Source organism: Stenella coeruleoalba (genome assembly GCF_951394435.1).
Source record: "Stenella coeruleoalba genome assembly, chromosome: 7".
NCBI lineage: Eukaryota > Metazoa > Chordata > Mammalia > Artiodactyla > Delphinidae > Stenella > Stenella coeruleoalba.
This window is the reverse complement of record NC_137153.1, coordinates 15885427-15899385: the sequence shown is the minus strand read 5'-3', so window position 1 is coordinate 15899385 and position 13959 is coordinate 15885427. Positions and strand designations below refer to the sequence as shown.

The 13959-nt window shown below is 53.3% G+C and overlaps 1 protein-coding gene across 1 annotated transcript in view; it reads right to left on the bottom strand.

Annotated features, from left to right (window-relative positions):
- Positions 1 to 2848: 2848 nt before the first annotated feature.
- The window catches only part of FAM167A (family with sequence similarity 167 member A), a 33684-nt gene continuing 22573 nt past the window's right edge, over positions 2849 to 13959 (bottom strand). The window contains exon 4 of the mRNA XM_079926951.1: positions 2849 to 4486. Coding sequence (XP_079783077.1) covers positions 4223 to 4486 — 264 coding nt within the window. The 3' untranslated portion in view covers positions 2849 to 4222. The remainder of the gene's footprint in view (positions 4487 to 13959) is intronic.

Genomic DNA, 13959 nt, shown 5'->3' with positions numbered 1-13959 from the left:
TTCTGGCCCAATCCCAGTAAAACCCAGACTCCTTACTCTGACCTACGAGGCTGACCCCACTCGAGCCGCACTGCCCACCACACTCCCTCCCGCCTCAGAATCTGGGTCCTTGTTTTTCTCTCCAGAACACTCGTTTTCCTGATCTTTGCACGGCTGCAGTTTCAGCTGAAATAGCACCTTCTCAGAGAAGCCTTCCCTGACCGCGTGGTAAAGCAGCCCTCCCCCACAAGGCAGGACACTGCCGTCACCTTTTACCTTCTCTGTGGCACTTAAAAGTATTTAACTCGTTTGGAGGCCAAATTAGAGTCATTTCCCTTGGGGCTGAAAAAGTGTGCAGTCCCATCTGCAGGGGTGGAAAGGCCCAGCGGCTTCTCGAGTGCCCTTTGAACTACACGGCCGATGGTGATGGCAGATCTCCAGGTGCCCATCCGTCCCTCAGCTCATGACCTGTGCTCCACGCAGCCAATTCATACTGGGAGCTCTCTGCAGGAACTAGATCCCAGTCACTCATCCGCTTGGTGTAAGCAGGTGATATGATCTCGAGACGGCTACAGTGCTTCTCTCCAGCTGTTCCTTCTACAGAATGGGATTCCTGACACCTGCTCTGACCTGCAGACATGGACTTCTCCCGGGAATGAGAGACAGGAGCCATTCAAGACATGCCTTCCCTGCCTGCTTTGTCCCTTTAAAGGTTTCTCCAAGTGTCTGTAGACCACCTGTGTCAGTCTCCTGGAGTGTTCGTTAAAAACAGATTCCTAGGCCCCGTGCCAGAGCGGCACACCAGAACCTCTGAGTGGAGCCCAGGAATTTCCTGGGAATGTGCATTTGCAGCAGGTGCCCCAGGTGACCCTCACGCAGCCTTCATTTTGAGCACTGCCACTTAAGATGTTCAAAAAGTTTGACACGAGTTCTCCACACAGGACAGTAATGCTAAGCCCCGTACTTGGATGATAGAACTGCGATTTGAAATACATGTCCTGTGGGTCCGCTATCCAGCAGGGCTCTGAGTTGGACCCATATATTCTGAATCCAATGAGTCACCTTTGGAAGTGGCTAATGTAAGAGCGGCTCTGGCCTTGGTCAAATTCAGGAATCATGAATGCCTGCATCTCTCAGTTTCACATCTTGAGCTCACATAGCCCGCACCGGGAGGCTCCTGACGGCGGCACCACCAAGCAGCCCTCCTTGGGGGAAGGTACCATAAAGAAAGAAGAGTGATTCAGGTGACTGTTCCTCCCTCCAGGCCTCCCTCCCTCCCTCCCTCCTCCCACTTCTTTCTCTTTCAATTTAGTGCTGGGCCCTGTGTGTGCTGTAACAGGAACAAGATAAAAGGAAGCACATTTCTCCTCTTTATAAATATATTCTTTTGAAATATTTTAATTTCACTTTTTCTAACAGCAATATAGAAACAAACAATCATAAAAAATAAAATTATAAATTGTCCATCGATTACGTAATAGCACTTGGTATTGCTACAGGGAGGAGGCCTGAGGCTGGGTCAGGTCATCTCAAGCTTGCCCGGGCTCCCCAGGCCTGTGATCACTGCTGAGCCCACGAAGGCGTCAGACATCACCCTGCGAGGCAGTGTCATGGAGACTTCGAGTTTTACACCCAGGGGTCCTTGAGGGATGGCAGGGAGACGGGTAGATAATGAGTAAAACTGCAACAGTATCGTATACGCGTGGTCAAGCTGGAAGGCTGCCCTGGGGAGCTGGGCACGCAGGTTAGGCTGCGACTGACTCAGACGTTTCTTGACCCACAGGAGGCAGGGACTTCACAAAGCCGAACTGACTTGGTTAGTTGCCTGTGTTCGCCATGGAAATAAGGACGCTAACAGACACTGGACAGTGAGTAAGAAAACACACCTGTCTTTTCCCCGCACTTCTCTTCCTGACTTCTCCTCCCCCCTTATCCCAAAATAAAATTCCCTTGGCATGAACTAAGCACAAAAGCTGAGACATCTAACCTATTCCAAAAAGTGCGCCTATTGCAAAACCTATTCCATCAAGTGTTCTTGATCTCAAAGAATCATTAGGTCAACTGAGCAACTAAATTGCCCAGTTGACTCCAACTCAACTGGGTTGACGAAATTCAGGTAAACCACTCAGCTGTGGCCGGACCCAGCTTTTTTAGTTACTGTAATGACTGGTTCCTAGAAAGAAAACTAATCAGTTTGGCCCTCTTTTCAGTTGTGGAATGCGCTTGCCTGTGTGGGTTCAAGCGTGTGTATGTGCACGTCTCTGAAGAGTGAGCGTGTGTGCAGGCTGGCCGGCCACCTCAAGACCTCAAGGGTTCTTCTGGAGGACGGCTGGTGGGCACGCCTCTGTAGGACTTGGCAGCGCTCAGACAGAACCCCTGAGGAGAGGCATCAACTAACTAGAGAAAACCTCCCTCCTTCCTTCCTGAGGAGGAGCCGGCCTGAGGAGGCCTAGCCTTCCACCGAGGGCTTCTTCATGGACAAACGCTCTGCGCCTCAGACTTCTGCCACTGCTCAGAGCCGAAGGAAAAACAGATCTTGGCTACGTGGTAATACCGTCTTTGAAGGAAGCGTAAACCCTCCGGCTCTTGGAAGCCACAAGAAAACACCAAATTCTTTTCTAACTAGGGACCGACCATCCACAAACTCCCACTCCTGGCCCACAAGAGAAAAGCAACCGCTCCCCAGTGTGGGTCACGGTGTGTGTGTGTGAGCATGCCTGGGCCCCATTGAAATTCTACAGGAAGACGAAGCATGAAAGACAGAGCAACAGGACGCCTCACATCGACAGTGGAACCCGGACGCAGTAGGACTGGTAACTCGGCGCGGGGGGGGGGGGGGGGGGGGGGGGGGCGGGGGCGGTGACGGCGCTGAGTGAGTGGAGAGTGGCAGTTGGCAGTCCGTGGGTTTGGCAAAGCATTAGTACCGTCTTTGGAGTTCAAGTTCATGGATACGTGATCTGTGTAGCGTAATTAACAATGATTATTATTAACACATCAATATTCTACAGCCTTTAAAGAGCCGCGGAGCCCGAGGGAGACCACTCCCCTCCCCGGCCTCACTCCCTTATGACGCAGAGGGCTCGGCTAGATGGGTCAAAGGTCAGCCCACCCCCCCACCCCCCCGCACGGGGCGTTCTACTGGGGTAACTTCCTAACTTGCTGAGGTCTCAGTCCTTACCTTGCCGATCCTCCCACTTGTCTTGAGGGAGAATCTTCTAAAATCAAACCCTGAACCTCTGTACTTGACCTACCCACTGGCTTCGCCATTTGGACAAAAATCAAACAGTTATTGACAAGTTAGCCACAGGTTAGTAACAGTCTGATTCAATTAAAATTAGTTGTTTAAGTCAGGCACAGAATCTCAGTGGAGGCTCAGGGCGAGCTTCTGGGGAGGGCACGAAGGTGACGGAGGTGACACCGTCGGAATACACCAGGAGGCCTCTGCTGCCCCCCCCCTCCCCGGGGAAATCCACTCCTAGGTGCTCCCCAGGGTTGTAGCGTGGCAGCAAAGGGGCTCTTTGGAGGTTGGGACTGGTGTGCGTGGCCAGAACGGGCAGCAGAGGGCGGGTGTGCCTGCTCCCCCCCAGCTACACTGGTGGGACCACACACACTGGAAGCAGTGTACCCCGCACTTGTAGGGCCGAGGTCGGAGACCTCATCCGGGGCACTGGCTGCGGCTCTGGCGCCTGCTTCCCCGAGCTCCACGTGTTACTCCTTTTGGTCTTCCTTTGCTGGTGGGTCCCTGTCGAGGCTGCTGAGTCACCCACTTAGGGTGAATTTGAGCCAGTACTTAGAGGACAGCAACAGTGACATGGGCGCGGCTAACATCTAATCACCTCCCCCTGGGGGTCGGTGCACCTGGGGAAGCCTTCTGCAAGAATCACAGCTTTGGTCCCCCTTTGGGTTCCCAGGTCATAGCACCAGTGATTCCGGAAACAGGAATGTGGGTCACTAAGGGGAGGATGAGACGTGTGCCCTGGGGACCCAGGTCTCACTGAACAGCGGATGCGGCAGCCCTTCTGCAGGACTCTTTGGGTATTAAACCAGGGCCAGGCATGGGGACACTGAGCTCCACAGCTGGGCCCTGAGAGCACGTGTCACAGGTCCCGGGGACGCCCTGCCTCCGGGGAGACCCGCTCGGGTAGCTGGGCCTCAGCTTCCTTCCCACGCCCCGCCCCCCGCCGCCCCCCACCGTCCACCTCCCAAACCCTCATTCCGGCTCCACCGCCCCGTTTAGGGCTTCTCAGCACAGAGAAAACCTGCGGGAGTTGATGTTCATCTTGGTGACCCCAATGAGCTTGAGTGGCGCGGAGAGACTGAAGGAGGAGGCGAGCGGGGCGTCGCAGAAGAGGTCGGACAGCTCGTCCCGCTCCTCCAGCTCGTAGGTGGCGTCGTTGAGCATCCGCCGGTGGAGGTCGCAGGTCTGCTCGATCTTCAGCTTGTGGATGTCACTGCGCAGGCGCATGAGCTGCCGGGCCAGCTGCTGGTCCTGAAGCCGCATCTCCGTCTGCAAGGGAAGATGGGGGAGGCATCAGCGCCGAGCTGGGCCGGGGAGAGGGGTGGGGGGTCGGTGCTTCAGCTCCATAGTCCCGGACGGGCCCAGGCCCGTTAACAGGAGACCTAATGAAGGGCTTGCATCACCATTTGGGGTCCACCTAGAGAGAGTAGCCCGTTCCCAGCTCAGGGAGGTGAAAAGACACAGAGAGTGAGGTGACAAATAAGGATGTGCTTGGCAAACAATCCTTTGTGCTAAGCTAGATACTGTGTCAAAATCCTTCTGGAAGACATGCGTGTCAGTCCTGGCTTAAAGGTATTTCCAGCTGTCTCTCTGTTTACAGATATATATATATATAAATGGAGTAAGGGTATAAAGAATTGCACAGGAATGATAAACACCAAATTCAGGCGTCATTTCTGTAGCGCAGTGGTTATCACGTTTGTCCAGATTCAGGAGCACGGTTGCCTTTGGGCAGGAAGCAGTGACTGAACTTGGGGAAGGTATTCAGGGGCTTCAACTCTATTGATGATGTTTTGTATCTTATGTTGGGTGGTGGGTATGCCGTCACATTGTTTTTTAAACATTTAAGAATGTCTGCATTCTTAAGAATGTCTGTCTTAAATGCATTTTAAACATTTAAGAATTCGGCCTTGGAACCAAGTGCATTTCGGGGTAGAAAAATTAGCGACTTCACCAGTAAGCATTTCATTGCTCTGTTTTCTCTCTTCCATGTTTTGATGTACTTCTACAGATCTCTCTTATACAGAGTTTATAAGTGAGAAAAACCAAGATAGAAAGACTTGCCCGGGGATCAGCAAAGTGTTTAATGGAAAACGGGGTTAAAATTCATAGCGTCCTGTTCATTAGTTTACTTCTCAATCCTTGGGCATCACAACCCAAATGTATTGCCAATCAGAAATTGTATTGATCTAGAATAGTGCCAAATCAACGCTGGCGGGCTCACCAGAGGGCAGCTGGTCATTCATTCACTTATTTGGAGCCTCCAGCCATGCCTAGAACTGGGCTAGGTGCTGCCTAAGCCCTTCTGTAGGAGATGGGGGTCCAATTCGTCTGAAAGCCAGTGCCGGCTCACACCACTGCTTTATTTAATATGGTCTTCTGTGAGTTTGCCTTGAACCACTTCTCTTTGGGGTATCCTGTAATTTGAAGATGGTTCTCTTTGAAAGCTAGGAACCCTACGGCTCGGATCTGAACCAAGGCATTGGCCTCAGGGATTGCATCTTCAATCTGAAAAGATCCTTTTAAGTTGGAGAATTTCAGTTTTGAGCAGGTGTCTGGAAGTACCTGTGAGATGTGGTCAGCAGGGAGGCCTGGTGGGGGGAAGGGGCCATTTTTCTATGGCCAGTAGGTCTGGTCCAAGGTCAGAGAACAATTTAGTGTTGAAAACCCATCAGAGTCAGCTGAAAGGTGTGTGGGGGGTGGTTTGATAGTAAGGCATCTGTCTGTCCTTGGGCTGGACAAAGGCCACCTCGGTGGAGACACCTCACACGCCCATTGAGCTTGGAGGCGTTCGCCTCTGCATGAGGGGAAGGAAACGGCTTCCTGTGGGGAAGGTGATGCATGTCCCTCCACTTGTTGGAGCCCAACACCAGAAGAGGCTGATCATTCTGTTTCCTCACTAAGCTTGGTCCTGAGGGCCCACCACAGCGTGAGCAGCCCACCCTAGGACTGGCTTGCAAGACGTATTTCGTTATGACTCATGAATGTAAATCCACGTTGCACCTGATGCTCAAAGACACAGTGTTTGTTCCAGGGCTACAAGGAAAAGCAGCAGCGTTGGCCCCCTTCCCACCTACTCTGTGGGCCACACAGGAATTTTCCAAGGGGGACTCCACACTTAAACCCTAAACTGAGTCCCCGCTTAAGAGGTAACTCCACTGTAGTCAAGCCAAATCCATATAGAAATGAGTTTTCTCAGCCCCCGAAGAAACCTAAGCAAAACGTACAGGGCTAAGAGGCTTTTTTCCCCCCAGGATTTTTTCAATTGTGTCAAAGTACACAGAACATAAAATTTTACCCTCTTAACCATTTTGAAGCGTACAGTTCAGTGGCATTAAGTACTTTTCCATTGCTGTGCAGCTGTCACCACCAACCATCTGCAGAACTCTTTTCATCTTGCAAAATTGGAGCTCTGTCTCCATTAAATAATAACTCCCCATTTTCCCTCCCCCCAGCCCCTGGCAATCACTATTCTACTTTCTGTCTCTGTGAATTTGACTATCCAATTACCTTGTGTAAGTGGAATCAGTACAGTATTTACCGTTTTGTGACTGCCATATTTCTCTCAGCATAATGGCCTCAAGGTTCATCCACGTTGTAGCACATGTTGGAATTTCCTTTCTAAGCCTGAATTACATTCCACGGAACGTATACATCGCCTTTGGCTTATCCTTTCATCCATGGATGGATGTCTGGTCTGCTTCCACCTCTTGGCTCTCGTGAATAATGCTGCTATGAGCACAGGTGCACAGTACGTGTTCAAGTCCCTGCTTTCACTTCTTTTGGAAGTATACCCAGAAGTGGAATTGCTGGATCCTATGCTAATACTATGTTGAATTTTTTGAGGACCCGCCATACTGTTCTCTGCACCATTTTACTGCAGCCAGTAAATATTTTTATTCCAGCCAGTCCAGAGGCAGGAGTCAGCCCCTCTTTTAATTCTCCAGGAAATCACTAGTGATCCATGGGACTCGGATAAAGAGACATCACTCGGATAAAGAGACACCACCTACACACTTAGATTCTTCTGTCCTGAGTTTCCCGACCGCCACCCTCCCTGATGCCCCCTTTCTAGCCCCTCCCCACTCTCAGAGCCTCACCGCCCCTCACGCCTCCTTATCCCTTCAAGCAAAACCCAAGAAATCTCCCTCTTCCTCTTGCAGAGCAGCTTGATGACCACCTTTAGTTACTTCTTCCCTCCCTTGGGGTTTCACCTTCCACCTTAGAAACAACCAGCCTCTCCTAAGAGCCATTCTTATCTGACTCAGAGAATCAAACACGTTGGCTACAGCCAAGCTATTGCAACAGGGCCACGGGTCAGCTGCCACCCCCGTGGTGTGTGTATTTTCTCACCCCGTGGCAACACACCCTTTCACCAAATACTATACCGCAATTAGAGGATTGCTGGAGTTACAGGCAGCGCCTCTGAGAATCCTACAAGTAACTTTACCCTGCAGAGGAAACAGGCCACCCTGGGAGGGGGGATTGAAATCGGCATATCCCACAGCTGAGCCTTTGCCAGGGAGAGCATTAAACTCATGTTGATAGCTGAGTCACCAGGGCCAGGTTTTAGGGCCAGCATCTAAGTCTTTTTAATAAAGGCTCAAAACTTTATTGGGCCCTTCCCAATTTCAACATTCTGCACCTAGGCCTGGAGAGAAAGGTCCTACATGGTGAAATTCTTACTTTTCTTTGGCCAATATTGTTGTTTATATGGTGCATTACTTATGATCTATTTGCTTCTTACAGCTCTTGGAATGGACAGTATCCAGGCAGACAGGAAAACAAAAATCCCAAGGTGATCAAGGGCATTTTGTTCAATCCCGATTTCTGAGGCTGGAATCTAAGCTATCCCAGCCCAACAGCCACAATGAGCCTCTGATCGATGCTGAAGAGAAACTGGGTATAAAATCCAGGCCGTTTTCTCGGAACATGCTCCCTTCTCTATGAGACTTCATCTTGAACCATGGAAAGAGTTTTCATAACCTGTCTCATGACTTAACTCAACTAAACGTCCAGTTATTGTTTTAATCAGCATTGTGTAGAAATAGAAGCCTGGATAAACCATGATTCGTTATTTGATCTTGGGTTTGGCCTCTGAGAAAGAGCCAGAGACGTGCTGTGAGGAAAGACCGTGAGGGTTGTCACTGAGGTGTGCTGCTGGATGACAACCTCAGATGCTGGGAAAATTTAATTTTTTTTTTCAAATACGTCCTAGAAACCAAACTGGGTTTGTGAATTGATTTCCAGGGGATGCCGTTGACTCAGGCAGAGGCTGGAACATGTTTTTCGGCCTCCGCTTGCTCTGCAGCCCCAATCTTGGCGCTGGGGCAGGGACAGGCTGAATCTGGGTTCTCCTGATGCCCCTGGAGCCATTGTCTGCTGGGAGGGAAAGTCGGAGCAGAGCCCCAGAGCCAGGACAGAGAGCAGGGGGTGCTTCAGGCCCCAGCAGGGACTCTCCGCCGCCAATGGCAAGAGTCAAGCTCTACATACTATATGATAAAGTCTTCGGTTTGCAAACTTGGAAGGTCCTAGGCCAAGCTGCCGCCTGCACAGGGGAGGCTGACCTTTGGGAAGGACAGTGTGGTGCCTTCTGAAGGCCCCCAGGGCTGCCCCCAGAGGCTCTGGGTTCTGCTTTGGTCTGAATCTTTGTGTCCCCCTCAAATTCATATGTTGAAACCCTAAAGCCCAATGTGCTGGTATTAGGAGGTGGGCCTTTGGGAGGTGATGCGGCCATGCGGGTAGAGCCCTCACGATAGGATTACTATTCTTATGAAGAGACCCCAGGGGGCTTCCCTGGTGGCGCAGTGGTTGAGAGTCCGCCTGCCAATGCAGGGGACACGGGTTCATGCCCCGGTCTGGGAAGATCCCACATGCCGCGGAGCTGCTAGGCCTGTGAGCCATGGCCGCTGAGCCTGCGCGTCTGGAGCCTGTGCTCCGCAACAGGAGAGGCTGCAACAGTGAGAGGCCCGCGTACCGCATTAAAAAAAAAAAAAAAAAAAAGAGACCCCCAGAGAGTCCCCTCGTCCCTTTCCATCATGTGAGGACCCAGCGAGAAGTCTTTAACTCGGAAGACGACCCTCCCCTGACCATGCTGGGACCCTGACCCCAGACTTCTAGCCTCCGGAGCTGTGATAATTGAATGTCAGTCGTTTATCAGCCACCCCGTTGGAGATGGTTTGCTGCAGCGGCCTGAATGGATGAAGACAGTCCCCAGTCCAGCCTATTAGGAGACGAGTGGCCCGGGGCAGGAGATGTGACCCCTTTGTGGAAAGAGGATGCTCGTCACCTCCCCCCACCTCATAAGGTTGCATCCTGGACATGAGGGAGCCCTAGAAGCCGTACACCCAAGAAAGGAATTTGTGAGAGGGGAGAGACGGGAAAGACAGGCCCAGATGAGCACACCCACATTCACTTGTCAGCCTGCACCTCAGCATCCTTTCACGCCTCCCTGCCCCCCTCCCACTCTCTGCACTCAGCCCTGCAGCCAAGAGGCCAGCAGCCAGGTTTCTCCCCTTCTTCAAACCTTTCAAAGGTACAACCGGCCCTCCTGGCTCCCTTGCTCTCTCCAGCCTTGAACTCCCATTCTGAGCCCCTGGTGCCTTGTGGCAGCCACGCTGGGTCTGTGTCCCCTCCCCCAGAACCACTCCTTCCCACGCCATCATCCACGTGCCCAGCTCAGCCCTTGCCCCCCAACCCTGCAGGCTGGGTGACACCCCAACCGTAGGTACCTCTTACGGCAACACCTACACACAGCATTGCCTGTCTCCTCACCAGACAGTAAAACACGCAGGAGAGATTAGGCCTGGTGCTCAAAAGGCATGGCTGAGGTGGAAACACAAGTTGGAATAAAGTAATATATTTTTTAAGTTAAAAAAAAAAAAGGCATTGATCGAATGAATGAATGAATGAATTCAATTCTCCTAGAGCCAGGTCTTGATTTTACACAGGTGGGACAATCCTAGGACACCATCCCTGACTTTCCCACCCAGGCTGCCCTCCAGGCCTGGGGAGAGGCCTCGAGTAGAATGAACAGAGCATCGGCTTGTGGGTCCAAAGTCCTTCACCACCACTCACTGGAGGTGCCCCTCTCGGCAAGTTGCTCAAGCTGCCTGAGCCTCAATTTCCTCATCTGTGAAATGGGTGCAATAATAATGCCTGCCTGTTCTGAGAATTAAATAAATAAAACATATATAAGACACTTGGTCCAGGACACGGGGTTCCACAAATATTAGTTCCACTTTATCCATTCTTCATAGAGCTAAGCCGTCAGTTATTTTTTCTTATTTCCCATAAGACATTCTTATCTCTCCTACTAGGTTTAGGAGTTCTGGAGGACAGCGTGATTCTCCTTCGTTCCCCAACTGCCTGGAGCAGAACTAGTCACCAGCCCATGCTTCCCACACACTTTGGGGGTGATTGCTCACACCTGACACCTGTGTCGCCCTTCCCATTGTTATCAATACCAAGTACGGCCGGCTGGGCTGATAGGGCAGTACTGGCATCTTCTCACCAAGTGGTCTGTCCAGAGTCACAGAGCCAGGAACACCGAAGCACCTCAGCATTTGCCGTGGAGGCATCTCCCAGTCAGGGGTGTCCTCAGCTTGGACACGATGGGTTCAGGCCCGCAGGGTGGGCTGGGAACTTCCCCAACTTCCCTGCCACTGCCCTGGACAGCAAGTGGGGGCCTTGCTGGGCAACGGCTAGCCCCAGGATGGTGCTCCCCTGTGCCAGGCTGCTGGAGTGGGGCCCACAGCACAGCTATTCCCCCTGAGCCCCAAGCAAGACTGCAGGGAGGGCTGGCCCCCCGCCTCTCCTGCTAGGGTGTCTCTAGACGAGAGAGTAGACAGAGACGAGACCCCCCCGCCCCCGCACTTCCTGCTCTGCCGTGAGCTCCTTGGGTTGCCTTCTGAACTTCCACCTGCAGGGAGCGCCCACCAGCACAGGCAGGAGTAGCACTTCATTAAGGGGTTGCGTGGAGATCAGCTCTAGCCAGGGCCCTTGTCAAATGTGATGGAACAGGGCTGAGGTGCCTGGCATCCTTAGGGAGCCCCCAGAAGACCCCTGGAGCACCTGTGTGGGGACTTCTAGACTTTTCTTGGGCTCTGGGCTCCCCGGCTTGGAAACGGATGGGCTGGGAGTTTCACGTCTGACACCAAGTGAGCCCAGGAACCAGCCAGGAACCCTCACTGCCCAAGAGTCAGGAAGCGAGCCCTGTGGAACTAGGTCTCCTATGAGTGATTAAGGTGCCCCTGCACCTGCAGTTTCTATATATAGATTCCCACCTGTGCCTTCCAAAGGAAGTGAAGCAAATCTGTTCTCTGCAAGTGTGAGCAAGGCCATTAGCTCTCCCAAGTCATTTCACGCTCCGTTACCCTGGAACCTGCCTCCTTAGAGGGAATAATGGTTTGGGCTTCACCCCGGGAGGGGCCTCACAGCAGCCTCAGTGCTGGGCTGGACTCAGAGCCCATCTCAGGAGGGTGTCTGCTGTGCCCGTGGGGCGTCCGTGACCTGGCTCCCCTTCACGTGCCAGAGTTAGGGGGTGAGTCCGAGTACACCCTGGGTGCTCAGGAAAACGTGGGAACTGCTAAGCGCCATGCAGTGTGTCCAGCACCGACGTGGGGCCGCCGGCCGAGCGTGGGAGAGGCTAGAGAGGGCAGGGGGAGCCCCCGAGCAGCAGCTGCTAGTGGACACTCGCAGGACCTCTCCACCCATCTCCGTCTCTGGCTGAAAAATGAAGGCTCACCACCCCTTGGGTTCCTTCCTGCTTGAGCACCGATGGCTCCGTCCATAGTTGTAACCAGCACTGCGCGAAGCAGTTGCTCTGGCAGGAGGAGGCTTTGTCCTCCTCAGTCCCTGTGCCGGGGGTGGGGTGGGGAGCCCGGCCTGCGGGGAGCCACGTGGGAGGTAGAGAAGCCAGGGCCGCCTGCCACCCGGGCCCCTCCCTGGCTCCTGGGCACCTTGGGGCCTGGCCTGGCCCTGCCAGCGGTCGGGAGCGGTGCCCCCCGAGTGCCAGACCCTCGGTGCAGCTCTGGAAACCATCTCCCGGCTGCCGAGGGCTTAGCCACCTGGAGGGAGCCTCGGTGGCCTTTCCCTGGCTTTTGTCAGCTTGCTGGCTGAGTCTGGCTCACGCCTGAGCCTGGGGACGCGGCCAACACCTCGGGGCAGTGCCGGCTTTTCAGCCCCTGGAGGAGCCCTGGGGCAAGGGTGGGTCCAGAGCCTGTAAAATAACACACCCCTCGGAAACAGACAGTCCAGCCCAGGGGCACCTCGGCCGTGAACAGTCCCGAGACCCTGTGTGCCACCCTCTGTGTCAGGATAACGAGTGTCCTTCTCAGAGGCAGGAGAGTGCCTGAAAGAGTGTAGAATCGGGAAGCATTGGAGAACGACGGCCCAGAGTTCCAGGAGTTGAGACAGCGAGTTGACTGCTCAACTCACGAACTACGTCTGAGGTGTTGACGGCCCAAAGCCTCGTGAAGCACGATGCGCCTTCACCTCTTCTGACCTCGGGAGCCCCTGGCTGGGCAGCAGGGGTTCTGAGGCCGGCAGATCTGGGCTCCAATCCCTGCTCTGCTGGTTGACCACAGGCGAGTCACTTTACCTCAGTTTCCTCACCCATAAAATGGGGGTGGTGTTAGTGCCAGCATAGAAGAGGCACATGGATGTGCGTGCATAGTGCCTGCCCACCTCGGGAGCCCAGCAGGTGCCCTCTGCCCTCTGTGCCCGCCTCGCTGTCCCGTCACAACCCCCTGCCGGGTAGGATGTATAATCTCCGCTTTACAATGACAAAACCGAGGGCCAGGCTAACGGGGTTTCCTAAACTCACACAGCCAGGATGACGTAGAACTTGACTGGACGTCTAATCTAGTTACAAACTGCATGCTTTGCCGACTCCACCTGTGACCAGTTACGGGCCCTGTCACATTAGAATCACCTGCAGGCACATGTGAAGTCCCAGCCTTACGGCATCTGAATTTCCACAGAGGGCTGGGAGCCTGATCCAGCGGTTACTACACACTAGCCTGGAGGGTGGTTACCACAGCTGGGAGGGTGCCCCTCCGAGGAGCTGGGTTTTAATTATCACAGGACAATGGGAATGGGAATAAGGAGAAGGCTAATGTCAAGCCTTGGAGACGTGGATCTGGTTGCTAAGGAAGTTAGGGATGTGTACTTCCTTTGGTTAATTTCAAAGTCCACCGTACCTGGCCCTCGGTGACCGCTCCACATGGGCCTCACACCCCAAAGCATTTGGGGACTACATTTACTGTTCCTCTAGCATAGCTCTTGTCTCACGGTGTCACTGTTTACATGTTTGTCTCATCCACAAAGGGGGGGCGCCATAAAGACAAGGGCCCTGTCCCCACCGGCACCAGCACCTAAGCCCAGGCATTTGGTCAACACAGCTCGTACTGAACGAACAAGTTGGATCGAAGGACGCCCGCCTGCCTCTTACAGCCCCAGGACCACCTCGCGCTGTTCTTCTGGTTAAGTGCGGCCATCAGGCCTCTGGCCCTGCCCTCTCCCATCCTCTTCTCTGCATTGCAAGGTGGCCAAGAGATGGAAAGCAGGCAGGATCTCCTGATTCGGAGCCACCTTCATCCCACTGGTCCCACCTAATGCCGAGTGGGGGATGTCTAGCAATGGCAGATCCCATTTTTTATCTTTTTCTAGGAGATCCGATGCCTTATTTAACCTGGAAGCTATGAGGGGAGGCATGTGTGCCAATTACACTGGCAAGAAGA